The 21,451-nt window shown below is 58.2% G+C and overlaps 1 protein-coding gene across 1 annotated transcript in view; it reads right to left on the bottom strand.

The window, feature by feature from the left end:
• Positions 1-8,176: 8,176 nt before the first annotated feature.
• Positions 8,177-21,451, bottom strand: part of SLC37A1 (solute carrier family 37 member 1) — a 42,033-nt gene continuing 28,758 nt past the window's right edge. The window contains exons 12-20 of the mRNA XM_006103894.3: positions 21,196-21,286; positions 19,934-19,996; positions 19,348-19,433; positions 18,367-18,415; positions 17,162-17,235; positions 15,416-15,494; positions 11,169-11,266; positions 9,554-9,618; positions 8,177-9,065 (exon numbers count right to left, since the gene is read on the bottom strand). Coding sequence (XP_006103956.1) covers positions 9,050-9,065; positions 9,554-9,618; positions 11,169-11,266; positions 15,416-15,494; positions 17,162-17,235; positions 18,367-18,415; positions 19,348-19,433; positions 19,934-19,996; positions 21,196-21,286 — 621 coding nt within the window. The 3' untranslated portion in view covers positions 8,177-9,049. The remainder of the gene's footprint in view (positions 9,066-9,553; positions 9,619-11,168; positions 11,267-15,415; positions 15,495-17,161; positions 17,236-18,366; positions 18,416-19,347; positions 19,434-19,933; positions 19,997-21,195; positions 21,287-21,451) is intronic.

Below are 21,451 nucleotides of genomic sequence, written 5' to 3'. Positions count from 1 at the left end.
GTGGAGAGCAGACTCAGCGGGGGGCAGGCACCAGCTGGGAACAGTCAGGGGGTCCTGGGGAGGGTCGGTGACAGCACTGGGGCCTCAGACACTCGCCATCACGGCACGGCCACCTCGGGACCCGCCGTCCTCCACGGCAGCGCCCGACCGCCGACGGTCCTCATCCTTACATCACCCCTGTAATCACCTGGGAGAGCCACGAGCCTGCACCCACTTCCAGGGAGCCGCTCAGACTCGTCCTTCTGGGTGCCTGTCCCTCATCAGGGGGGCACGCGTGGGCCGGTAGCCCTGGGCTGTCCAGCGGTGACCGTGCAAGGCCCCTGGCTTCTGTGAGCCTCGTTTCTTCCCCTGTGAGATGGGGAAGCCACACGGACCTGCGGGTGTGGGGGCCAAGCTGGGCTCACGGTGAGAGCCGACCCCGCTCTAGAGCCCTCACGGTCCTCTGCGGCGACCACAAACCCGGGAGCCTCTCTGCTCCCCAGAAAAGCTGCCGGCACCAGAGCCGTCGGCGGGAGGAAGGCGTGGGCGACCGGAGCCTGCCAGGAACGCAAACGGGACTCCGCTCTGTTTCTCAACTGATAATAAAAAGAGAAACAGAGAAGTAGCCTGTGAGTGCATCTGATTCATCCACGGCAAAAGATTTAAACTCTATGACGCCAGGGAACCTCAGCCTCACAGACGCCCGTGGTATAAACACTCATAAATACAAGCAGTCCCGACGCCCAGGGCAGCCCTGTCCTTGCCTGTCCCCGTCTCCCCTGTCATTGGCCACTCGTCACACAGCACTGACACCATCCACCCTGGAGGCGATGGAAAGCTGTGCAGACGCTGATCCTGAGAGGTTCCCGGGAGGCGGAGTGAGAGGGAGAAGGAGCAGGAGAAGCAGGACCTCAGGAAGGGAACCGAGTCAGGTCTAGTGACCGCTCAGTCCCCTGTCATCTCACCGACACTCCCTGGGCTGTCTCCCCACTGTGACCCCTGCTGCGAGGTGACATCACCTGTTAGGACAGGTGCCTCTGTAAAAACCAGTCAGGGATGAGTGTGCCTTCATCACCGTGGCTTCCCCTCCCTCATCTCGGAGCGGAGAAGATCAGACGAAGGACGTTGAGATTTTGTTGTCACAGAGAATGATGAGGTGGATGGGGGCATGGAGCACTTTGGGGCGGGGGGACAGCCTGGATGGGTCTCTCCCGAGGGTCCTGGGTCCCCAGGAAGGCACAGGGCGCCTGGAGGCCGGTGCTCAGAACATAGAGAGGCAGGCGAGTGCCAAAGGCAGAGGGGCCTCCTCACGATTGGTAAGGAGGGAGGCATGGCACGGCTCTTCCTTCCGTCTGCACCCCGATTCCATGACACAGAAGTCAGGCTACCGCCTGGCCTCGGTGGTGCGGACCACGGCGGGGCTCTGAGGGCTGGCCTGTCCTAGGGGGGAACACAGACTCTGGACAAATCACTCACAAATGAACTTGGGATGCAACCTATTCAGTTTTAAGTCCATCTGTATTCAAGCTTCAGAACTTTCTAGAAAGTTTGGCTGAGATCTGCCCCCGGCCCTGTCACAGGACAATGCTGTGACCAGAGGCTTAGAAAACCGAGACCCTGCACTTCCCCCAGGAGCGATGGGCGCTCTGTGCTATGTCAGTGCGCACGCAGCCTTTACAGAACAAGCTGCTGCAGAAAAGGAGGGCTGCCTGCCTGGCTGCAGGTTTGAGCCATCCTCGGAGTGGCCAGCCTCTGAGGCTCGGCCGGCAGAGTCCCTGCCTGGCCGCTTGCAGGGCCCCCTCACGGATGCACTGGGTGCCTCCTGCTCTGTGCTCCTCATATCACTCGCTGCTGGTGTGGGAGGAGCAGGGCTTCCTTCTCACCCTCAAGTCCTGTCTGTTCACAGACCCCGTCGCTGTTTGCTGAGTTCATATTTTCCTATAATATCTTCCCAGCAACCAATACACACTCCCACAATCTGGCTTCCAACCACCTCCCCTGGAGCTGCGATTTGCTGAGCAGTAAGATCTGCTCCCAGGGGGTCAATGAGTCGCCACGGCCTGCCCAGAGCGACCCCTTTCCTGCCTCAGTCACAGCTTCCTCACTGCCCTCCCGCCAGCCTTCTGTCTTGAAGGTCACAGGTGGGGACCGTCGGGGGTCGTCGGAGACTGTCAGGGGCTGCGCTTCGCAACTGAGCAGGACGCACGCAACAGCCAGCTCCTCAGACCTCACCGGGCACCCTCAGAGGGAGGTCACGCTCGGGCACCGAAACATTCCAGCCCAGAAGGGGCACACATCACCCCGCAGTACGTTGGCCGGACAAGGCAGGGGCTGGCAGTGCCATCACCGTGTGTGCTTAGAAGGGGCACGAGTTGGAAATATTTGGCAGCAAGATGCTAATGAGAACCCCAGAGGACCACAGACACCAAGGACTTCTGGGGAACTCAAGGGAAAGGATGCGTTGTAAGCCCGATGGGTAGCATCCAGGGCCGGGGACCAGCCCTGTGGGGGGCTGGCCAAGTGGCCAGGAGAGAGGACACACTTGTTCTGTGGCCCATCGCCTGCTCGGTCCGTGCTGGCTGCACACAGGACGGGGTAGGAGGCAGCAAACCCTGGCGCACACCTGTCTGTTCACCTGAAAGCCCCACCCCTCCACCACCTCCCAGGGTCTAATCCAGGGGCAGGTCCTGGATTTGTATTCCAGCTTCACTAGGGAGAAGGGCTCAGTGTTCGCTGCTCCCCAGCCCACATTTGCAAACGATTTGGGCAGCTTCGGAGGAGAGCCGGGTCTGTCCTGGAGGGCGTCAGGAACATAATCTGTCACCAAACGGAAGGCCTCCAGTGGTTCCCATCCTGATCAAATCCCCTCCCTGCTCCGCTGAGTCACTGGCATTTGGGTGGTTTTCTTGCATTCCACATGATTTGGAGGCATCGATTTATCATTTCCCCTACTTGGAATTCCAGCGACATCCATTTCTCACTCCATCCTGCATTTCTATAAATAAAGTTAGTGGCGACTTGAGCTTCTTACTCATTTCCCTTCCCTTTCCGCACCAGCCGGCGGGATTGATAAGTCCTGTGCTGAGGAGGCGAGCGAGGGACCAGCGCTCGGGCTCGTCCTCGTCGCTCGTGCCCGCTCTTCCGTTTCCGTCTGCGTGGCACAGGTGTGAGCACCAGCCCAGGGGGGACGGCGAGGGTGGGGCTCGCTCCTCGCGCTCACGGGTTAGGTCACCAGGCAGGGCCCTGGGGGGACGGCTGCGTGGAGTCGCCCGACCTCTCGGGGCTTCGATGACTTTGTCTGGACGTGGCAAACGGTGTCTGACCCTGGTTCCCACAGAACCAGAGGCCGAGCAAAAAAGGTCTGGTTCAGGCAGTGACGTTGTTTGGTTTGCAATGACAGGATTCTAGAATTTTCTTAAAAACACACAACCTTTTAAGGGGAACATGAGAATAGAATGGGGGCAGGTCAAGATGACACAGTGAAGGCGCGGTGGTGCTGACTGGTGAGTCTGGGTGACGGGCACCAGGAACGTAATCTATTTTCTTGTCTATTTTTGTGACGCACGAGAATTCCCATAAGATGTGTTTTTAAAAACCCACGTAAAACAGAACCACAGGGAAGCCTGGCTTGCTGCGGCGTCTCGGGTCAGAGTGGGTGAGCCTGGGCTCCCAACCTGGCTGGGGAAGGACAGACGGACGGTGAGCTGCAGACGCAGGCGGATGCTGACCCTGGCTCAGCCACAGAGGGCGAGGGGGTTGAGTGCGGTAAGCTCCCCGGGCCTCAGTTCCTTCATTTTATGTGTGTATGTATGTATGTCTGTCTGTATGTATGTATGTATGTATGTATGTATTTGTTGTTACTATAAAAGGAGGGAGGGTGAGGCTTCAGGAGAAGCGTGGGGAGGAGGAGGTGGTGTCTGTGTGGGAGGCTCCCCTGCGCTGGAACTTGCATCCTCCCTTTGTGCTGGGCAGTCCCTTCCCCGCACCTGTGCCCACCCTCCTCCCCTCTGCCTGCAGGCCCACCTGGCCCCGCTGGCGCTGGCGGTTCTCGCACCCGTTAAATGCGCCCCGAGACGCAATCGGACCCTCCGACATCCAGACCTGCAGGGAGCGCTGGGGATCTGCTGGGCTCTTCCCTGCAGGGGACGCTGCCCTGGGCACTGTCCTCTCAGGGCCCATCAGTGAATCAGCTCTCAGGGGCCCCCTTGTGGCAGCAAAGGAATCGGGTTATGTTAGAACAAAAGAAAGAGACAACAAAAAGTGGGCCCTCAGCCTTTCAGACTCCAGGCAGGAGCAGCGCGCAGGCCCTGAAAAGTCTCCTGTCCTCAGTCTGTGCCCCTCCCCACCCCTCTCTTCCGTCCGTGGCGGAGGCCATGATACGGCCCCTGCCTGGACCCCGCAGCACCACCGGCACCCACCCCGGATCTGCAGCGATGGCCGTGGTCATGGAGCCAGGATGGCCTCCAGATTGGGGCATCGTGAGGGGCCCTGCACAAATGCCACCTCCCGGCACCTGGGGCGGAGGTCAGCTGGGCTCGGCACTGTTAGCAGGACGGGGCGAAAAGCACAGGCCAGCGGCCACCTGGTTTCCACGTTGCCTCTCTGTTTGGGCCTCAGCTTCCTCAGCTGTCAAGCAGCCTCTGATGTCGCCATCAGCCCTGAAATTGGTTGTCTGACCAAAATGGAACCTGGGACTCTGCCACCCAGACTGGCTTTCCTTCTGGCCCTTCCGTTTCTGACTCTTCGAATTGTCTCCTGGTCGGCGATTCCCCAACGTCACCTTCCCTGTGCCCCACTCAGTGCCACCGTCACACACTCCCTGTCACGGCCGGTATTGGCACCACCTCCAGGGCCTCTGCTCTGCCCACCACCTGTGTCGGCCAGCACCACCCTCCCCCGGGTCCCCACCCCCAAGCCCACTTCACCCGCCCTCATCTACCTCTGCACACCCAGGACCTGGCCTGCTCTCCTGGCCTCACCCCTCCCCTGCCCCTCGCCCGTCCTCCCCCCTTGCCCCGCTTGTCTGGAAAAATCCTGTTAAGACCTCTGGGTCTGCAAGGACTTCCCTGCATGGTTTGCTCCACCGTTCACTGAATTTCCTGCTCAGCTGTCCCGTCCTCAGAGACAGCCGTCAGGTGTAAAGTGCCACTTCCACTTCCTGACCCGGGTCCTGGTTTAATTTCTTCCTAGACCTTGCCCCTGGAATGGCCTGCTCACTTGTTCGCTTGTTGTGGTCTGGGGCCAACGGGGCCAAAGCTATAAAGAGGACGGCTCGGAAGGGAGCCCCAGAGGCCGGCAGGCGCGTGGTCGCCGCTTCACTCACCGTGTTAAATGAAAAACATTAAGGTCAGAGTCATGTGTGCTTCTAAGAGCAGGGAGGGCCAGGGGCCTGTTCTGGGCCTGGTAATCGTCTCTCCCTGGCCCTGGATACAGTCGCACGCTGTGCGTTTACAGCTACTGCACACAGCGGCTGCCCGGGGCTCCCAGGCCAGGGCCTGGGTCTCCGTGATGTGATGCTGACACTCAATCTCGGGGTCCCACATGCTTAGGGAGTAAATGCTGGAGTCCTTGCCCGTGGACACCCAGGAAGCAAGCCGCCTGCTTCTCGGGTGTCCACCAAAGCACCCCGGTTTCCTGGTGCAGACCCAGCCCCTGCGTGGGCCTCACTCACACCTACTTCAAGGCAGAAAGAATTACCTGCGTGTCTTAGGCCATCAGCTTAGTTTGACTCAAGGGAGTAAGCACACCAGAAGGTGTGAGCCTCAGGTGACAATGACACCAAGCAACGGGTGTAGGATAACAAAGGCTGACGGCCCTCCCTGTAGAAGGCCTTGGAGGAGGCCCTCATAGTGCACTTGTTCTCTAAAGGGCAGAACATTCTGGAACACACTGGAAAAGGAAGCCCACGGGGCAGCTGTTACCCTAACTGGCTGTGTCATATGGAGGGGCCCCCAGGGAGGGAGACCAGGTGAGCCCGCCCCTCCTCCCTGGCTCTGTCTCTGGGGGCTGCCAGGACCAGCCCGGCTCTAATCTGGCCCTCGGCTCCCACTGTAAGTCTGTGCCAGCGTCATGGGCACATGACCAGTGCCGTCACACGGGACCCTGTGCTCAGAGGGCCCCGTGCTTGGGGCTGAATGCTCTGCAGTCGCCGGATGAAATTCTGAATAATGCCATCCCTGCCTTTATGGTTTGTCAGTGAAGCTGGTGGGACAGCGAAGGGGGTGCCGGGGACCGGAGCCGGGCCCCCCTTCTGTGACCCCTCCTCCTACCGCCTCCTACAGCAGAAGACAGGAAAGCATTTTGTATTTCAGAACCCTGAACAGCACCTCTTCCTGCTTATGAACGAGGGGCTCCTGTTTGCCTCTGGCACAGGATCCCCGTTGGAGAAGCGGAGGCCTGCGGCTCAGCCAGCCTGCGGCTCAGCCCAGGCTCCTTGGGGACAGGCACCACGACACACTGTGGGCAATTCACAGCAGCCCCCGCATGCCCACGCCAGCCTCCGTTCTGCTCTCCCTCAGCAACCCCTCAGCCACAGGGCCACACGGCTCCCTCTGTGCCGTTCCTCCAAGTGTGGTCCCCGGGCCAGGCCAGTCCCTGCGCCGCTCCAGCTCCCGATCAGATACGCAGAGACCGAGTGAGCAGTCACCAGCTTCTGCCCTGACTTGGCCGAGTGGTTTTATGTCGGTAGACTCTGACAATAAGACATTAGGACTTGTGTTTCTTTTCAGTTATTTTTTTCTAGTAATTTTGTTTCCTTGGATTTTGCAGCTGCGATTGCAGGGGTGGGTGGTCCTGGTTTTTGACTTCGAGGGGCTTGTCTGTGCGGCTTCCTTGCTTTGTGACTGTGGTCCCACCCTGGTTCTGTCACAGCCCCTTCACCAGCCTGCATCTCAACCATCCTGGCACTTTGTGCGGATTTGAATGGGAAAATCTCAGGCGCATACACATTCATGAGAGGCAGTGCCATTTCCATACGGATGCAAGCGGCTGCGCCCTAGGGCTCTGCAGACAGGCACCTCAGCCGCTGCTCTGGATCAGGCGAAGCACAGTGTGTTTTTATATTCAAATCATACACCTTCTCCCTAAAAGTCGTGATGAAACCTTCCCGTCATGGATGGAGAATGTGTTTCCGCTGACCTGCTTAAACACTTGGCTGTGGGTCCTCATTTTCAAAAAGGGCAGGCTCTCCGTCTCTAAAGGCCTCCCTTCCTCTGTGGCTGTGGAAGACCGTCCTCAATACCTGTCCCTGAGCTGGGAGGCAACCGCTGCCTCAGCCGCCTGTCACTCCACTCCAGATGTGGCTGCTCTCGGGAAGGTGCAAACAGGAAGTGGGTCCACTTAACACCTGACCTCGGCCTTTGATGAGGTCAGAGAGACTGAAAAGAATTCTCTGTGCATTACTGAGTGGCCCTTTGTTTATTCAATTTAATTCAAAAGTGAGCACCGAGGACAGAGGTGGTGAGCAGGGGGCTGCAATCGAAGGGGCATGGACCAGCGCGGCCACCTTGACCCCTGTGGGCAGGGCCCGGAGGGGCAGCTGAAAGCCAGGGACAGGGACCCAGGAAAAGGAAGCTGCTGGAGGTGAAGGACAAAACACAGGATGGAAAAGAGAAACAAACCTGTGAGCTGAGTGAACTGTGTGTATGAAGCTGTGTATAATCCACTTGGTGTTTGTGGAACTGTTTAGGAGGAGGAAACCCTTTAAATGTGTCAGTAACTTCTGTTAGGAAAAAGCTAGCCGGCTTGTGAGGACAGGGCCATTCAGAAGACCTTCATCAGGCCTGGCCCTTCTCTGACTCTTGAGGGAATGACGATAGTGACCTTGACCTTGGTGGTGACCTTGACCGGCTCCGAGCACCGCCCTTCATGCTGTGAAGGGGCAGCGGGGAGTGCTATCCACGCATCCTCCTGAGGGAAATGCGCGTCACGCAGACCTGGAGATGCCTGTGTAGGAAGGTCTGAAAGCCTGCACTCCGTGTGCGACTTCAAGGGCAGCCCGCTCCTCCCCTGGGTGACATTTCACAGTCAAGGACAAATCTTGGCTTATGCCTTCAATTGCATGACTTACAAAACATCCTGTATTTGACGGAAGCTCGGCCTGCTCCCCAGCAGGGTGGCCCTTCTCTGCTGGAACAGAAAACCAGGAACACGCAGTTCTATTGGAAAGTGAGCAGGAACAATCACCATTCTGATTGAGTTTTTTAAAAAAACATTTTATTTCAAAGGGTAGATAAGGGTTTTGCTAGGCAACAACCGAGAGAACAGTGGCCACGGAACAATCAGTCTGTCTTAATAAATAACAAATGCCCTGTGAGCCAGGCTCCCACAGCACAGCACACACTCTAAATAAATAAACCCGCCGTCCCAGGTGTCTGGCCCGTGGGGAGTGAACACATTCAGCACTGGGACCAGCCACTGCCAGTGCCTCTCCCCTCAGCCCTCAGGCCCCTGCCCCGTCTTCCCGGACCCCACAGGGGACCAGCAGTGTCAGGGCCCAGAGCTGGGATGACGGGAATCCCGGGGGCCCTGGGGCTGGCATTCCTGGTGCCCCCGGGGCCCCGCAGGCGTGGATGCTTCCTCGCTGCTCCCTCTCACAGTGGCTGTCAGGTGGGCACAGAGAGGAAGTGCCGGCAGTCCTGCTCCGTGGGTTTGACTCAGTTGCGAGGCTCCGTCACTGGGAAGGGGCTGTTTGCTGGCTGCCTCCTCCCTTGTGCTGCTGGAGCCGACTGTCTTCCACGAGTGTCCTTGGAGTTCCCGCCCTCGGGCACTCACCCCGTTCTAGCATTCTACGCCGAAATACCTGAGAGACAGGGCACCTGAGTGTCCCGCAGTCCGTGCCAGGTGCCCCCGGGCTCCACCATGGCCGCGGCACCTCCTCACTGCGGTCCCCGAGCGCCAGGCCCGTCTGAAACAGCGCCGGGAGCTCTCAAGGTGGCTTTTGTGTCTTTTCCAGGTGCATGTGCAAAAGGCAGGAGTAAGTCATTCTTTTCAACACAGGATCCTTTATTTGAACTTTTCCTTGAAAGACAGTTTGTGGACGGGCCTGGCGTCCCTCTGCAGGACTGAGTGGTCAGTGTTCCTTAAACCTGAAAGGAAAGGATAAAATAGCAGCTGGTCACACAGACATGGCGGTCGAAGGACAGATGCCCCTGGCCCTGCACAAGCCCCTCGGAGGGAGTGCCAGCTTCCCTCCCCTTTGAGGGGGGCTTCCTGCCCAGCCCTGCCCCGCCCCACAGCCTTGGGGACCAAGGGGGGAGTGGAGACAGGAAGGGGGCAGTGGCCGGGCTGAGCTCTGGCTGCCACCTGAGAACAAGAGCCCAGCTCCCTGGGAACAAAGGAGGCATCTCCCGTCTCCCGTCTTTCACTCAGATCTGGAGGGGAGATGACCAGGATCGATCCACACCAGCCATTTATGGGCAAAGGAAAAGGGGAGCCAGCGAGCTGTGGGATGAAGGGGAAGCGGGAGTTGTCTTTCTTCTGTGAGAGCAGCCAGGTGTGGGCGGCAGATAAGCCAGAGTGACGTCTGAAGCAGCAGCGCTGCAATTACAGGGGGGAGGGGCCCGGGGGGACTTACGGAACTTGACCCCCTGTCGCTGACCCTGGGCAGCTCAGCTCCTTGTGTATGAGGCGGATCAGGAACTGCACCCAAACAAAGACAAGACCACGGTCACTGCCACGGAGACCCCGAGAGCCGAGACCCCGAGTGCCGCCCTGCCCCCACTGGAGCCGGCCTGCTGGGCTCGCCCAGCACATGCCAGCGTCTGCCCCCGGGACACTTCTTCAGAACATAAAGGCCTCCAGGCTGCGCACAGGCAGTGGAAGCCCCAGCGCAGGGCTGCTCCTTGCGAATCCCTGTGGAGGACGTGCTGCTGGAAATGAGGCTGCAGGAGGGACTTCAGCCAGAGGGACTCCAGGTGCAACTCATGTTTAAAACGAAGTGAGTCCAGTCATGAAATGTCCCATGGGAAAAAGACAGAAAGACAAGGTGACCCACAACCACGTGACACAGGGGACTGGAGAGCCGCGCAGGGGCTCAGAGCCAGGCGAGCCTTCAGCACGGGCTCTGGCAGCTGAGGCGGTTGTCCTGGGAACAGCCTGGCCCGGTGGGCCTTGGCGCTCGCTGCCCGCCCCGCAGCCCCCAGGCGCTGCTGATGCTGCCTGGTAAACCGAGGACAGCCCAGCCTTCGCCTTGGCGAGCTCTTCGCCTTCATGATCTTTTTCATGCCGAGAGGGCTCAGGACCAGCTCCCAAGTCCAGACTGAGGACCGAGCACCGCCTGAATTTAACTGGTTTTCTTTGTGTCTCTCCAGTCTTCCCCCAAGTGTGACACCAGCCCCCAGAAGAGCTCGCGGCCCACGGTGGGCAGTGCCCTGGGGCTCTGAACGGGTCCCTGAGGGACGTCTGGTTCTGGGACGCTGTGCCAGTGGGAGAAGGCAGCGGGCGCTGGGGGAGGGTTTGGAGGGACAGCGTGAAACCCACGCAGCCACGCAGGACCCAGGACCGAGCCTCAGCCAGAACCCCAAGGGAGGAACGTTCGTCTCCTTGGAGGCTTCAGGTTCAAGTGGGAGCTTAGAAGTCCCCTCGAATGTACAGACTAGAGAGAGAGAAGCGGCATTTTCTGACATCAATTCTACCAAGTTCCAAAGGTGAGAAGTGTGGGTAGGAAGAAGCCTGTGATTATAACAAGCGGGTCATTGAGAGAAAGGGAAACAGGAGGAAAATAGTTGCTGTTTGTTAGTGTCGGACAGGCCCTCAATAGTGGCGACGATTCTGAAGGACAGAGCTCAACCTCTGACACACGAGGAAAGTTCCGGCCCGTGTGCACCTCTCCCGGCAGGGAGGCCCCGCCAGCCTGGCTGTTGCATGCACTGCAGAGGGTTGGCCGGTGGATGTGAGAGCCCGGCCGCCCGTCTGACCACACGCCATGGGCAGTTCCCCTGGCCTGCAGGTGACACGGCCGGGAGCCCCAGGGGGGCCTGCACTTTGCCTCTCTGCATGGGCCTGCAGCACCAGCAGCAGACGGGTGCTTCTGCTTCTGCCCTTTGTTTAAACCAGGAAGAGGCAGCGACATTTAGAGAAGTGAGGACATGCCCCAGGCCCAGCGTCCCTGAGAGCTGCCGGAGCCCTCGGGGAAGGTGTCACACGGAGACGCTCATGAAAGGCTGCTTGACAAGGAGCCACAGACTTACCAGTAAGGCACAGGCATCTGCAAACATCAGCATGTAGAACACGTTGTTCCATCCCGACGGGGAGATGAGCCCGGCCAGCAGAGGGCCCAGGGCCGCTCCTGAAATGAGGCAAGTGGGCACGCGTTCTGCGTGAGGACGGCCTGGGGCGGGACTGTCTGCAGTACCAGAGTGGGGCTCAGACCCTCACTGATAACTAAGCAAAAGCATGAAAACAGTAGCGTCGCTGCCTCACCTATCAGAGGGGTGAGGGGTAAAAAGCTTAATTATACTCAGTCCTGCCAAGGGCACGATTGGCACCACCTTTTTCTAGATGCAAATCTAAAATATGCATTGTCATTAAAATGTTCTTTTGATCCAATAATCCTATTGAAACATTTCATAATAAAGAAATCCGAGTCTAATGCTATAAAAATATCATTTGGAGAAAGGTAAGGAGCATAGATACTAAGACAGTATCAATGCTTGTTTCCTGATTCTGATCACTGTTCTGAGGTCACGTCAGGGAGTTCCTTGTTTCGGGGAAAACACACTGACTACATAGTTGCTGGTGAAGGGGCAGCATGAATGCAGTTTACTCTTAAGAGGTTCAGAAAAAATATGCTTATGTATCCATAAGTGTACATGTGTGTGGATAGGTTCGTGTTATAAGTGTGTGGGGTGAGAGGATGGGGGAGATGATAAGGCAAACATTGTGTGAATTCTTTGTACTTGTCTGCAACTTTTCTTAAGTCTAAAATAATGACCACAATTTAAAAAAAATTATAAAAACAAAAGAAAAGAAATATTCCTCAAGATGCCCAAAGGCCCCTGTGCAAGAATGTCTGCGGGTGGGTTTGGCCATTATTCTCCTGCAGGGACGGAATGACTGTGATACGTGTGTGCATGGTGAACTGTCTGACGGGGGAGAGGCATGAACTCTGAGGTTTGGTCTCAGAGAGGGAGGTCCCCACTTTACTCCTTTACGTACCGATACTCCCGCAAGTGCTTGCAAAGGGCACTTACTACTTTTGTAACCTGAGATGTGACTGTGGTTTTCTTTGTCTCAGAAGAACTTCCAGGTAAACACAGTAGGTTGTTCTCTAACCTCCCAAACACCACAAACGAACCACAATTGAATTTAAAACTCATAAACCCACGAAGAGAAGGGAGGTGAGAAGGCGTCGGTCCCTGGAGGGTGGGTTTAAAGGACACAGCAGACGTGGCAGGTGCTACTTCATGTTCTAGAGCAGTGGTTCTCAACCTTCCTAATGCCGTGACCCTTGAATACAGTTCCTCATGTTGTGGTGACCCCCAATTTCATTGTTACACATTGAACATAATGAAAGCATAGTGATTAATCACAAAAACAATATGTAATTATATATGTGTTTTCCGGTGGTCTTAGGCGACCCCTGTGAAAGGGTCGTTCGACCCCCAAAGGGGTCGCGACCCACAGGTTGAGAACCGCTGTTCTAGAGGAAGACGCCAGGGACCCCTGCTCAGGGCCAGGCCCATCCAGGCCCAGGAGGCAAGGGCGGGAGGGAGGGAGGAACAGAGGGTGGGAGGGGGAGGCGGCGGGGGAGGAAAGGGGAGTTGGCTGTGGTCTTGTCTAAAGCACTGTTCCCTATGTCCCTCCACCCCCCATCCCAGATTTCTCCTCCCCAACATCAATACTCCAGTGAACACACCCCTCCCCCAACACCCCCACTCCTGCAGGCGAGCACAGCTTAACCTTTGGAGAATCTGCACCAGAGGCTCTGGGCTCCGGGACACCAAGGCCAGTGTAGGGCAAGGATGAGTCAGCAGCCAAGCACAGGGGAATGCGGGGGAGGCCACCAGCGTTGCCAAGCCGCCGCCTGCCCTCCCACACACAGCAGAATGCTGGTAGCCAATGCCCCCCCTCCCCCTGGGCACTGGGGGCATCTCCTCCAGATTCCAGGCGGACCCACGACCCTGAGCACCAGCAGCGACACGCCTCCCCTGCAGCAAGCTTCTAATAGGTGCTCAGCGGCTCGTCCTGAAGAACGAGCATGAAGGGCCGGGCCAGGATCCGCCGGTACCTGAGGAACCTCAGCGAAAGCAAATAAGCAGGAAAGGCCCCGACTGGGGAGAAGAAAACTCCAGGAGTGTAATCCCCTCAGAGCTAACGACAACGAGGCTGAACCATCCGGAACTTCCACTTCTGTGTCTGAAAACCGGGTCGGTGTCGGCGATTTCACATGACTCGGTCTAACAGCAGCCAGGAGATAAGAGGAGGCCGCACGGAAGGGCAGGCGAACCTAACGAATATTAACACTGCGAGCCAGAGGGAAAAGGTCACCAGAGGTCGGACCGTCAAGACGCCTCCGAGAAAGAAGAAAAACACGGTACAGGTGGGAAGGAAAGAAAGGAAGAAAAGGAAATGGAAGATCAATCCAGAAAGTTCAACATCTGAAGAGTAAGTTTTCCAGAAAAAATCCCCACAGAAAATAGCAGAAGAAAACGTAACAAAAACAAACAGCCCCCTGTGCCAGCAATGAGGCCTCCGGTGCCCAGGGCACAGCGGGCGAAGAGAGACCTCAGAGATGCAGATGTGAGCCCACGGGGAAATCCACGGCCAGACACGAAGGCCGGGGCGAAGCGCCACCGTGGACTCCTCCGTGGGACACGGGACGCTTCCGCTCAAACTTCGTGGGACAGACTCTCCACGTGACGGCAGAACTCGGACACCGTGGCCTTGCCGGCAGGCATTTCCTCTCCAGCCTTTCTCTGCTTCTGCCATGTTGGGCAGCACTTCTGGAGAGAAATAATGAGGGAGACACCTGGACAAGCGTGTGCGGTTTCCATGGCGACCGCACCCTCGGGGCCTGTGCACTGGAGCAGTAGAGCCTGGAGGTCCGGGTCCCTGCCAGGCCTGTGCGTGTGGGCGCGACCATCTACATCAGTGAGTGCTGGGGTCAGTGGAGGGGTGACACGTGGTTCGGGTGCCCTCTTTCGTCCTCCGTGAGGTCGAGGGGTTCCAAGCTGCGCTTGGGTTTCTCCCACACAGCTCAGCGCAGCCCCTTTACAGATGCAGCGACTCCCTCTGAGGCAGCTACCTCTGCTTCCCTCTTGTTTTGAGAACATCAAGAAAGATGTGTTTTTCTCCTCATTCATTCTTCCCTCTTTTTGAGCCCCATCCTTGCTTTCTGGCAGCAACCGGTGCTGCCAGCAGCTGTGATGGCCTCTAACAGCGGCTCACAGTGGGAGTCGACGGACTCACACCAAGGCCTCCAGGACAGGAGGCGGAGCGCAGGCTGCACAGTCCCAGTGCATCATAGCCCGACTTCCCGTGAGCGTGACTCCCAGCTGTGGAAGTTTCTCGTGGGCCACGTGAGCCAGGGAGAGCGGGGGCCTGCTCCACTCGGGGAGTCGAGCTGCCCGCAGACACCAGGGGGCAGAGCACCCACCTCCCTTTCCTGGACATGTCTGCAGGCCCGAGAGATGCCCCAAAGGGGATGGTCTCACTTTAAAACAAACAGAGAGGTGGGCACTAGCCCCATCCAGCAAATTCAAAGCCACCCCCAGATCCGGCAAAATGAAGGCACCAACGATGAGGACAAAGACGGGGCTGTTATGACCCTGGGGAGCGCAGAAGCTTGAGCCCGAGCTCCTAGACAACGGGCGGCCGAGGGCCCGCACAGGGGGCTCCGGGGCCTCCGCAGGGAGCAGTCACAGTGCACATGAAAGCTCCCCGCGGCTGCCAGCCTTCGGACTGGCTGGTAAGAACAGGCTGGTGGTTTCCGGTGGCCACCTGCCCCTCTCTGAGGATGAGTTTCATACTTGACCACCTTTCTGTCCTTCAGAACATGCTACTGAACGCTCTCCCAGAACCTCAGCAAGGCTGCTCACACTGGAATCCGGCTTTGGGACCTGTTATTTTTCCTGCCATTTCCATTCCCATAGAGTCTGTTCTGGAGATGACAGCGACACATCACTGGGCCAGCAGGCCGCGGGCCGGGCCGGAGTTTGCCGACAGGCGGCTTTATGAAACCCTGGGTGCTTTCACACTGACGAAGAGTTCCAACCAGCCTCACGCCCATGTCGTCTCCGGAACCATCCGGCCAAAGAGGACAGACTGTGCCCACCCCCGATCCCCTGGGCTTGCACGCGCTTCTGCTCTGCTCATATTTTAAGAAGCCGGCTGATCCCAACATCACCAAAGCAATTGGAATCGTGGCGTCTGTTAATTAGGACGTGACGGTGCGGCTCCCGCGACAATTAAATTTAGAGCTAAAATACCCACGTACCTACAGACCCGGTTCCGTCGATGATGGCGGTCACGGTGGCGAGGGCGTGGGAGTTTCCTTTCAGACTCTTGTGAGTCCCCTGAAGAGAGGGAAATCGGTGTGAAGCTCGTCCCAGGGCCTCAGGGGGAGAAAGGAGCCCAGCCTTCCACAGGGCAACCTACACAAGAACTCAGCAGAGCAGTCCTGAGCGTGGGCATCTGCCCTTAGAGCCCATCTTGGAAAGACTGACAAGGTTTCGAGGGGCTGTACGTCCTGCACCCACTTCCCCCATGTTCATTCCTTATAATTCACCACCCAGTACGTCATTCACTAAAATCTATGCGTTATTTGGGTAGCATTGGTTTTTTATCGGACGTTTAATCTCTTTCTGTCCCAGGTTCCCGTCCAGGAGCCCACATGACATTGAGTCATCGTGTTGGCTGTGACGGATTCCAGGCTTCCCTTGTTCCTGGTGACCCGGACAGCTGTGAGGAGTAGGAGACCCCTCTGTTGGGATCTGTCGGATGTTTTCCTCACGATTAGATGGGGAGTGGGTTTGGGGGAGGAAAACTAGAGGATAAGTGCCGTGTTCGGCCCTTCATATCAAGGGCACACGTGTCGACATGCTTATCACTGTTGCCATTGACCTTGACCCCTGGCAGAGGTCGGGTCTGTCAGGTATCCCTGAGTCACATGACCTTCCTGTCCCACCTGCCCCCTGTGGGAGGAGGTGGCAGACAACCCACACCCGTGGAGCGGGAGGCTCGCTTCCTCTTGGAGGGCAGAGTTTGGCACATGTATCTTCTCCCCATTTATCTATACACGGAACTACTTTTAAAAGGTATTTTGTATTTTAGTGCCACGTTCCCTTCAGGTGCCGGCATATGATACCGTGTGACGTGTCTGTCCTCCACGTTGTAGGTGGGAATGGCCTGCCTCCTCGGGTTGGACTGGGGTCTCTGGGATCGGGAGTCACCTGTCGCCTGGGCAGCAGCCCTTCTCCAGGAAGATGGTCAGTGGTCCCTGGGGGTCCCAAGGCCGAGGGTGGTTCCTGCCACCGTGGCATTGACATCTACCGTCCTGCACAGGAACTGCCTCTTTACCACGGTGGCTTCTTGTCTGGAACATGTCCTCCCAGGGCTGGGACCCCATCTGGCTTGTCTGCAGGCCCCACACCAGTGGAGGGTCGGGCACAGGGTGGGCACCCAGAGTGGGCCGAACCCGGGAGGAGCGGGCCTCACTGCCGCGGCCCCAGGGCAGGCTCTGGGTGCACAGTCCCAGGGCCTGCGAGGCCAGCACAGAGGGGTGAACCAGACCACTGGCCTCACCTCAGCCTCCTCGTCTATAGAATGGGGGCTACAATCTCCCCTCATTTGCTCAGAAAACTCTTAAATGGATAGATACTGGTCATTTAAAAAAAGTGCTTCTAGCCTGGCACAATGGCTCAGGGGCTGAGTGTTGACCTATGAACCAGGAGGTCACAGTTTGATTCCCAGTCAGGGCACATGCCCAGGTTGCGGGCTCAATCCTTGGTGGGGGGATGCGTGCAGGAGGCAGCCAGTCAATGATTCTCTCTCATCATTGATGTTTCTCTCTTTCTTTCTCCCTTCCTCTCTGACATCAATGAAAAAAAATTTTTTTAAGTGCTTTTCTAAACACAGCATGGTACTAATAGAGACCATTGTTGTCAGGGATGGAAGAGGTGACCACCTCGGCCAGCACTTGCCCTCCTGTCCCCCGGCTCTGCGCTGAGACGCGCCCACTCACCAGGTCTGCGGAGACGGCGGTGGTGATCAGCGCGTACGGCCCGCTGACCAGGGCCCCGCAGAGCAGCAGCATGGCTGTGGAAACCAGAAACCACAGGGGATTTAGGGAGCAGAACTGGGCCCCTGGGAGAGTCTCAGCAAACCCTAGGTGGGCAGCCTGGCATCACAAAGGGGTCCTGCCCCAGTGGGATGCTGGGAAGATGGCCCACAAATCCAGGGCGGGGGGCTGCCAGGGCCATCGTCATAAACACCTCCTTCGGAGTTGCCCTGGGACATGCTTGGCAAGTCCAGCCACTTTCCCAAGAGTCAGGCTGTGCTCGGACCCGGAACTCCGTTCTTCCACCTCAATGGACAGCAGCTGCTGACACACTGAGGGGGCGAAACCCGGGGCACCAAGTACACATGTGACCACACGTGCCCCGGGATAGCAAATGCCCCTGTGGTCTGTTGGCCACCAGCAGCCACAGCCTTATCTGCAGCGGCAGGCCTCCCTGCACCCACATGCTGGCGGCAGCCCCGAGGGAAACTGGCGGAGTCCCCGCAGTACCACGGTGCCTGTTTCTGAAACGCAGTTACTTCCTAAACCGCCCTCTAGTTCACATTCCTCTGTGCAGACGCGTTCGGACCAGGTAGCAGCAACCTCCGTGATATCCCCCCATTAGCAACCTGCCTCCCCGTAACTTTCCGTGGGATCACACAGCCTTCATCCCTGCCCATCCCACTGCTGGCTTGTTAGGACGGAAACAGTATTTCTAGGTGTCAGAGCCATGAGTTGGCAGTGCGAGTTAAAAACAGTCCTTCAGGGTTACGCAACTGCCCGAGAGTGGCAGTGACAGGAGCCAGCTGGGAGGAAGGCTGGGGCCTGCCCTGCTCTGCTGCCTGCTCTCACCTGCCGGGAGTGCAGGTGACATCTGGCCTCTGAGTGGCTCCTGGCCACTGGGCACCTAAGGCCCGTCACTGCCCGAGGCAGGTGGCCTGCCTGCTCCCACACTGGCTCTCAACCTGCACATGGGCAGGCCTGGTGCCTGGGAGCAGGAGTCCTGTGGGCCTCTCCCAACGTCCCACCCAGAGGTCACGGGGACTATTTCAGCCTCGCCAAGTGCCCGTTACACCAGCTGAATGCTCCTTTGTTAATTTTCATTTCATTTCACCAAGCTGTGGGGGCAAAAGACGTGTGTGAAGGAAAAGCGGGGCCCGTGGACTCACCGATGGTGGCTTCCAGGCCCATTTTGCTGATGGTGGAGAAGATGTAGAGCTGTGAACGGGTGGAAACAGGGTAACAGTGGGTTACGACAAGTGGCCGAGAGAGTGCCCTGGAGTCTGTGCTTCCGAGAAGCCAGGCAGGTGGCTCTCAGGAGCCAACCAGACAGGGGCAGCCCTAAACAGAACGGAGGCCCTGCTCCCTGGCCGGGTGGGCTGAAGGCAGGCGTCTGTGGAGGGCCCGGCACAGAAGCCGCTGGCCTTGTCTCTGACACGTGGGTCCCCGTTGCCCTCGCTGAGCTGGGGGCCCTGAGCTGGGGGACCCTGCGGTGCTTCCTTCTCTGAGCTCCTGGCCAGAAGGACTGGGTTGGGACAGTTCTCCTGGAGTCTGACCACTGACCCCACAGCTGCACTGGGGGAGCGGGGGCCCGAGGCCTGGGGGCCACACGCAGTCAGTTCCTTAGAGAAGGTTCTTGAGTGTCTGTGCTGGGCGGTGCCCACCACCCAAGATGGCAGAAAACTAGGCCTGGGTCTGGGGACAGTCACAGCCCAGCCGAGTGGCAGACCAGATAATGACATGCAAGCTGGGGAGTAATAATGTTACATGTAACATGTTGTAAAGACAGTCACGGTACAGTGTTCCTTTAGCCCTCACACTGACAATGTGAGGTGCTGCTGCGGTCTCCTCACTTTGCAGAAAAGGAACCGAGCTGCAGAGCGGAAAGTCCCCTGCCAAGGTTGGCTCCACTGAATACCAAAAACAGTGCGACCCGCTGTGGACATGATGGGCGGGGTCAGCGCTGAGGGAGGTGGGAGTCGGGGGAGGAAGCGGGGAGGGCCCTGATGTGCAGTGGGCAGGGGAGGCCAGGGCTCTGCAGGCCCACGGGGTTTGCCAAGGGCGGTCTGAGCCATGGATGGAGCGAGCCTGGGCTGGCGGGAGAGTGCTGGCTGGTGGAGGACAGAGGGAGGCAGCGGTGGGCAGCTCACCGTCGGGGCCGCGAGCAGCAGCATCAGCCCGCAGGTGGAGGCCCTCTTCTCCAGCCGATCCGAGATGACGCCTGCCAGGATCCCACCTGCCAGGCAGAGGGGGGTGCTGAGGGCTGCCTCCCCGGGCGAGGCCCCACGGAGAGGAAGCAGGATATACATATAGTCACAGGGCGAGAAGGCAGTGACGTCCTCTCCCAAGTCCCCGTTCACGTCCCCGTTAGCAGGAAGCCGCCTCAGCGATGCCTGACCTCGAACAGGCCGATGTGCTTGTGGTCAGACACGAGTGCCCTGGAGGCACCGCCCAGCGAGACCACGAGGGAGCCTCGGGTTTGCTTTAGGCCCTGAAAGCCCCTGTCCCGCCTCCCTTGTCAGGTTACTAACACCACCCGCTTGCCGCCTGCTGGGCACCCGTCCCTGACAGAGCTCAGGTGCAGAGGCAGAGCCAGGACTCGGGAGGGGATGCGCCCATGCAGGTGTACCCAGGGGGCACATCGTCCTCTCAGGGGTAGCCAGCTCTAGGAGGTCCGGGCCCTGGGTGCTCATGTGCCACTGTTTGCACGCACGGAGCCGGGGGTGATGGACTCACCGAAGATCCCGCCCACGTCAAACAAGGTGGACAGCTCGCCCGCCTCCTTGGCGTCCAGGTGATCTGTTAGACCGAAGGGTGACGCTGTAAGGAAGATGCTCACACCACACCCTTTTGTTTCCTAAGCATGATGCACACCGAGGAGCTGCCAGCTAACTCCGATGGAGGAAAGCAAGCAGCCCAGCATGCGGTGGACACACAGAAAGGTGAGAACTAAACACTAGCCCCCCAGTGAGCACTGGTCCTGCTGAGTCTCACTGGCTCCCACTTTGGTTCAGTGTCGCCAGGGTTCCACGCAGCACAGGACAGAAGTGGGGCCGCTAGACAGGGAAGGATCCCCGAGCTCCTTACTGCCTTCCCTGTGCCCCACAGACCCCGCCCCTGCTGACATGCCGGTCCCCTCACTGTCCCCTCAGCCTCCATCTTGTGACAGTCAGCCCTCCTGCTCGGGCTCAGGCCACGTCCGCTTGTCCTCATGACCCTGGGAACATGGGGTCTGCACCCTGCAAACCCACATTCCACATTTCTCCTCCCTGTCCATTCAGCAGAGCCAGCATCTCCCCACCTCTCAGGGGGACACCCAGAAGTTCTGGGTCCTACTTGACCGTCCTTCCCCGACCATCCCACCCCGACCATCCTCATTCCCTTTCAGCCGAGGCTGCAGCCCCTGGATGGGGGACCTTTTCTCTTAGGAACGTCTGGACCCCTCTTGCCTTTCCTGTCATGGTCACACACGGGCGTGCATGCTGCTACTGAGCTGGTATGTCCTGTCACCACCTGCAGCGTCAGCCCTGCTGCACTTGGGAAATAAGACAAACTACCTGCTCTTCCCTCAAATTGGAGCTCGTCCCCAGGAAGCAATTTCCAGGTCAGACCATCAAACACTTATTATCTCAGCTCCCCAGGGCCTCCGCTCCTGCTCGCCACCTGCTGTGGCCCAGCGTCTGATGGAACTAGATTTAAACGCAGGCTGCCCTGGAACAGGGAGACCCCGTGGAACCAGCAGCCACGGCTGGGACAGGCATGTCAGCCCCTTAATCCCATCGAGGTTATGGCCATGGCAACAGAACATGCTCAGCCCAATTGCCTTTTTGTCTATACGTGTCCACTACTCATGTCACTGGGTTCAGAAGTGTGTCTCTCACATCCGCACGCATCATGAGCCTCTGCTTTCCAAGTCCAAGGGACCAGCAGCTGAAGGGAGTTCGGATCCTGGCCTCCGCACAGAGCCAACGCCTGTGCTTCCAGCCGCAGGCACTCACCGACACTTGTGATGTAGAGAGGGAGCCAGAAGAGGAACGTGTAGCTGACCAGCTTTGCAAAGAGCAGACACAGGGAGAACTCGACCACACCCTGAAAGAGAGAGAGCGGCTTATCCCAAAGGTGCACTCACTGTGTTCACTTCAATATGCTACCGCACCCCAAGTTCCCCGGCGCCCATAGACCACAGCTCTGGTCTGGGCTGACTCCTCCGGTGGCGGGAGAGGGGCAGTGTGGCTGCACAGGATGCCTGGGATG

This window comes from Myotis lucifugus, unplaced genomic scaffold (genome assembly GCF_000147115.1).
Source record: "Myotis lucifugus unplaced genomic scaffold, Myoluc2.0 scaffold_520, whole genome shotgun sequence".
NCBI lineage: Eukaryota > Metazoa > Chordata > Mammalia > Chiroptera > Vespertilionidae > Myotis > Myotis lucifugus.
The sequence above is the reverse complement of the archived record's forward strand: the minus strand, read 5'-3'. Positions and strand labels throughout refer to the sequence as shown.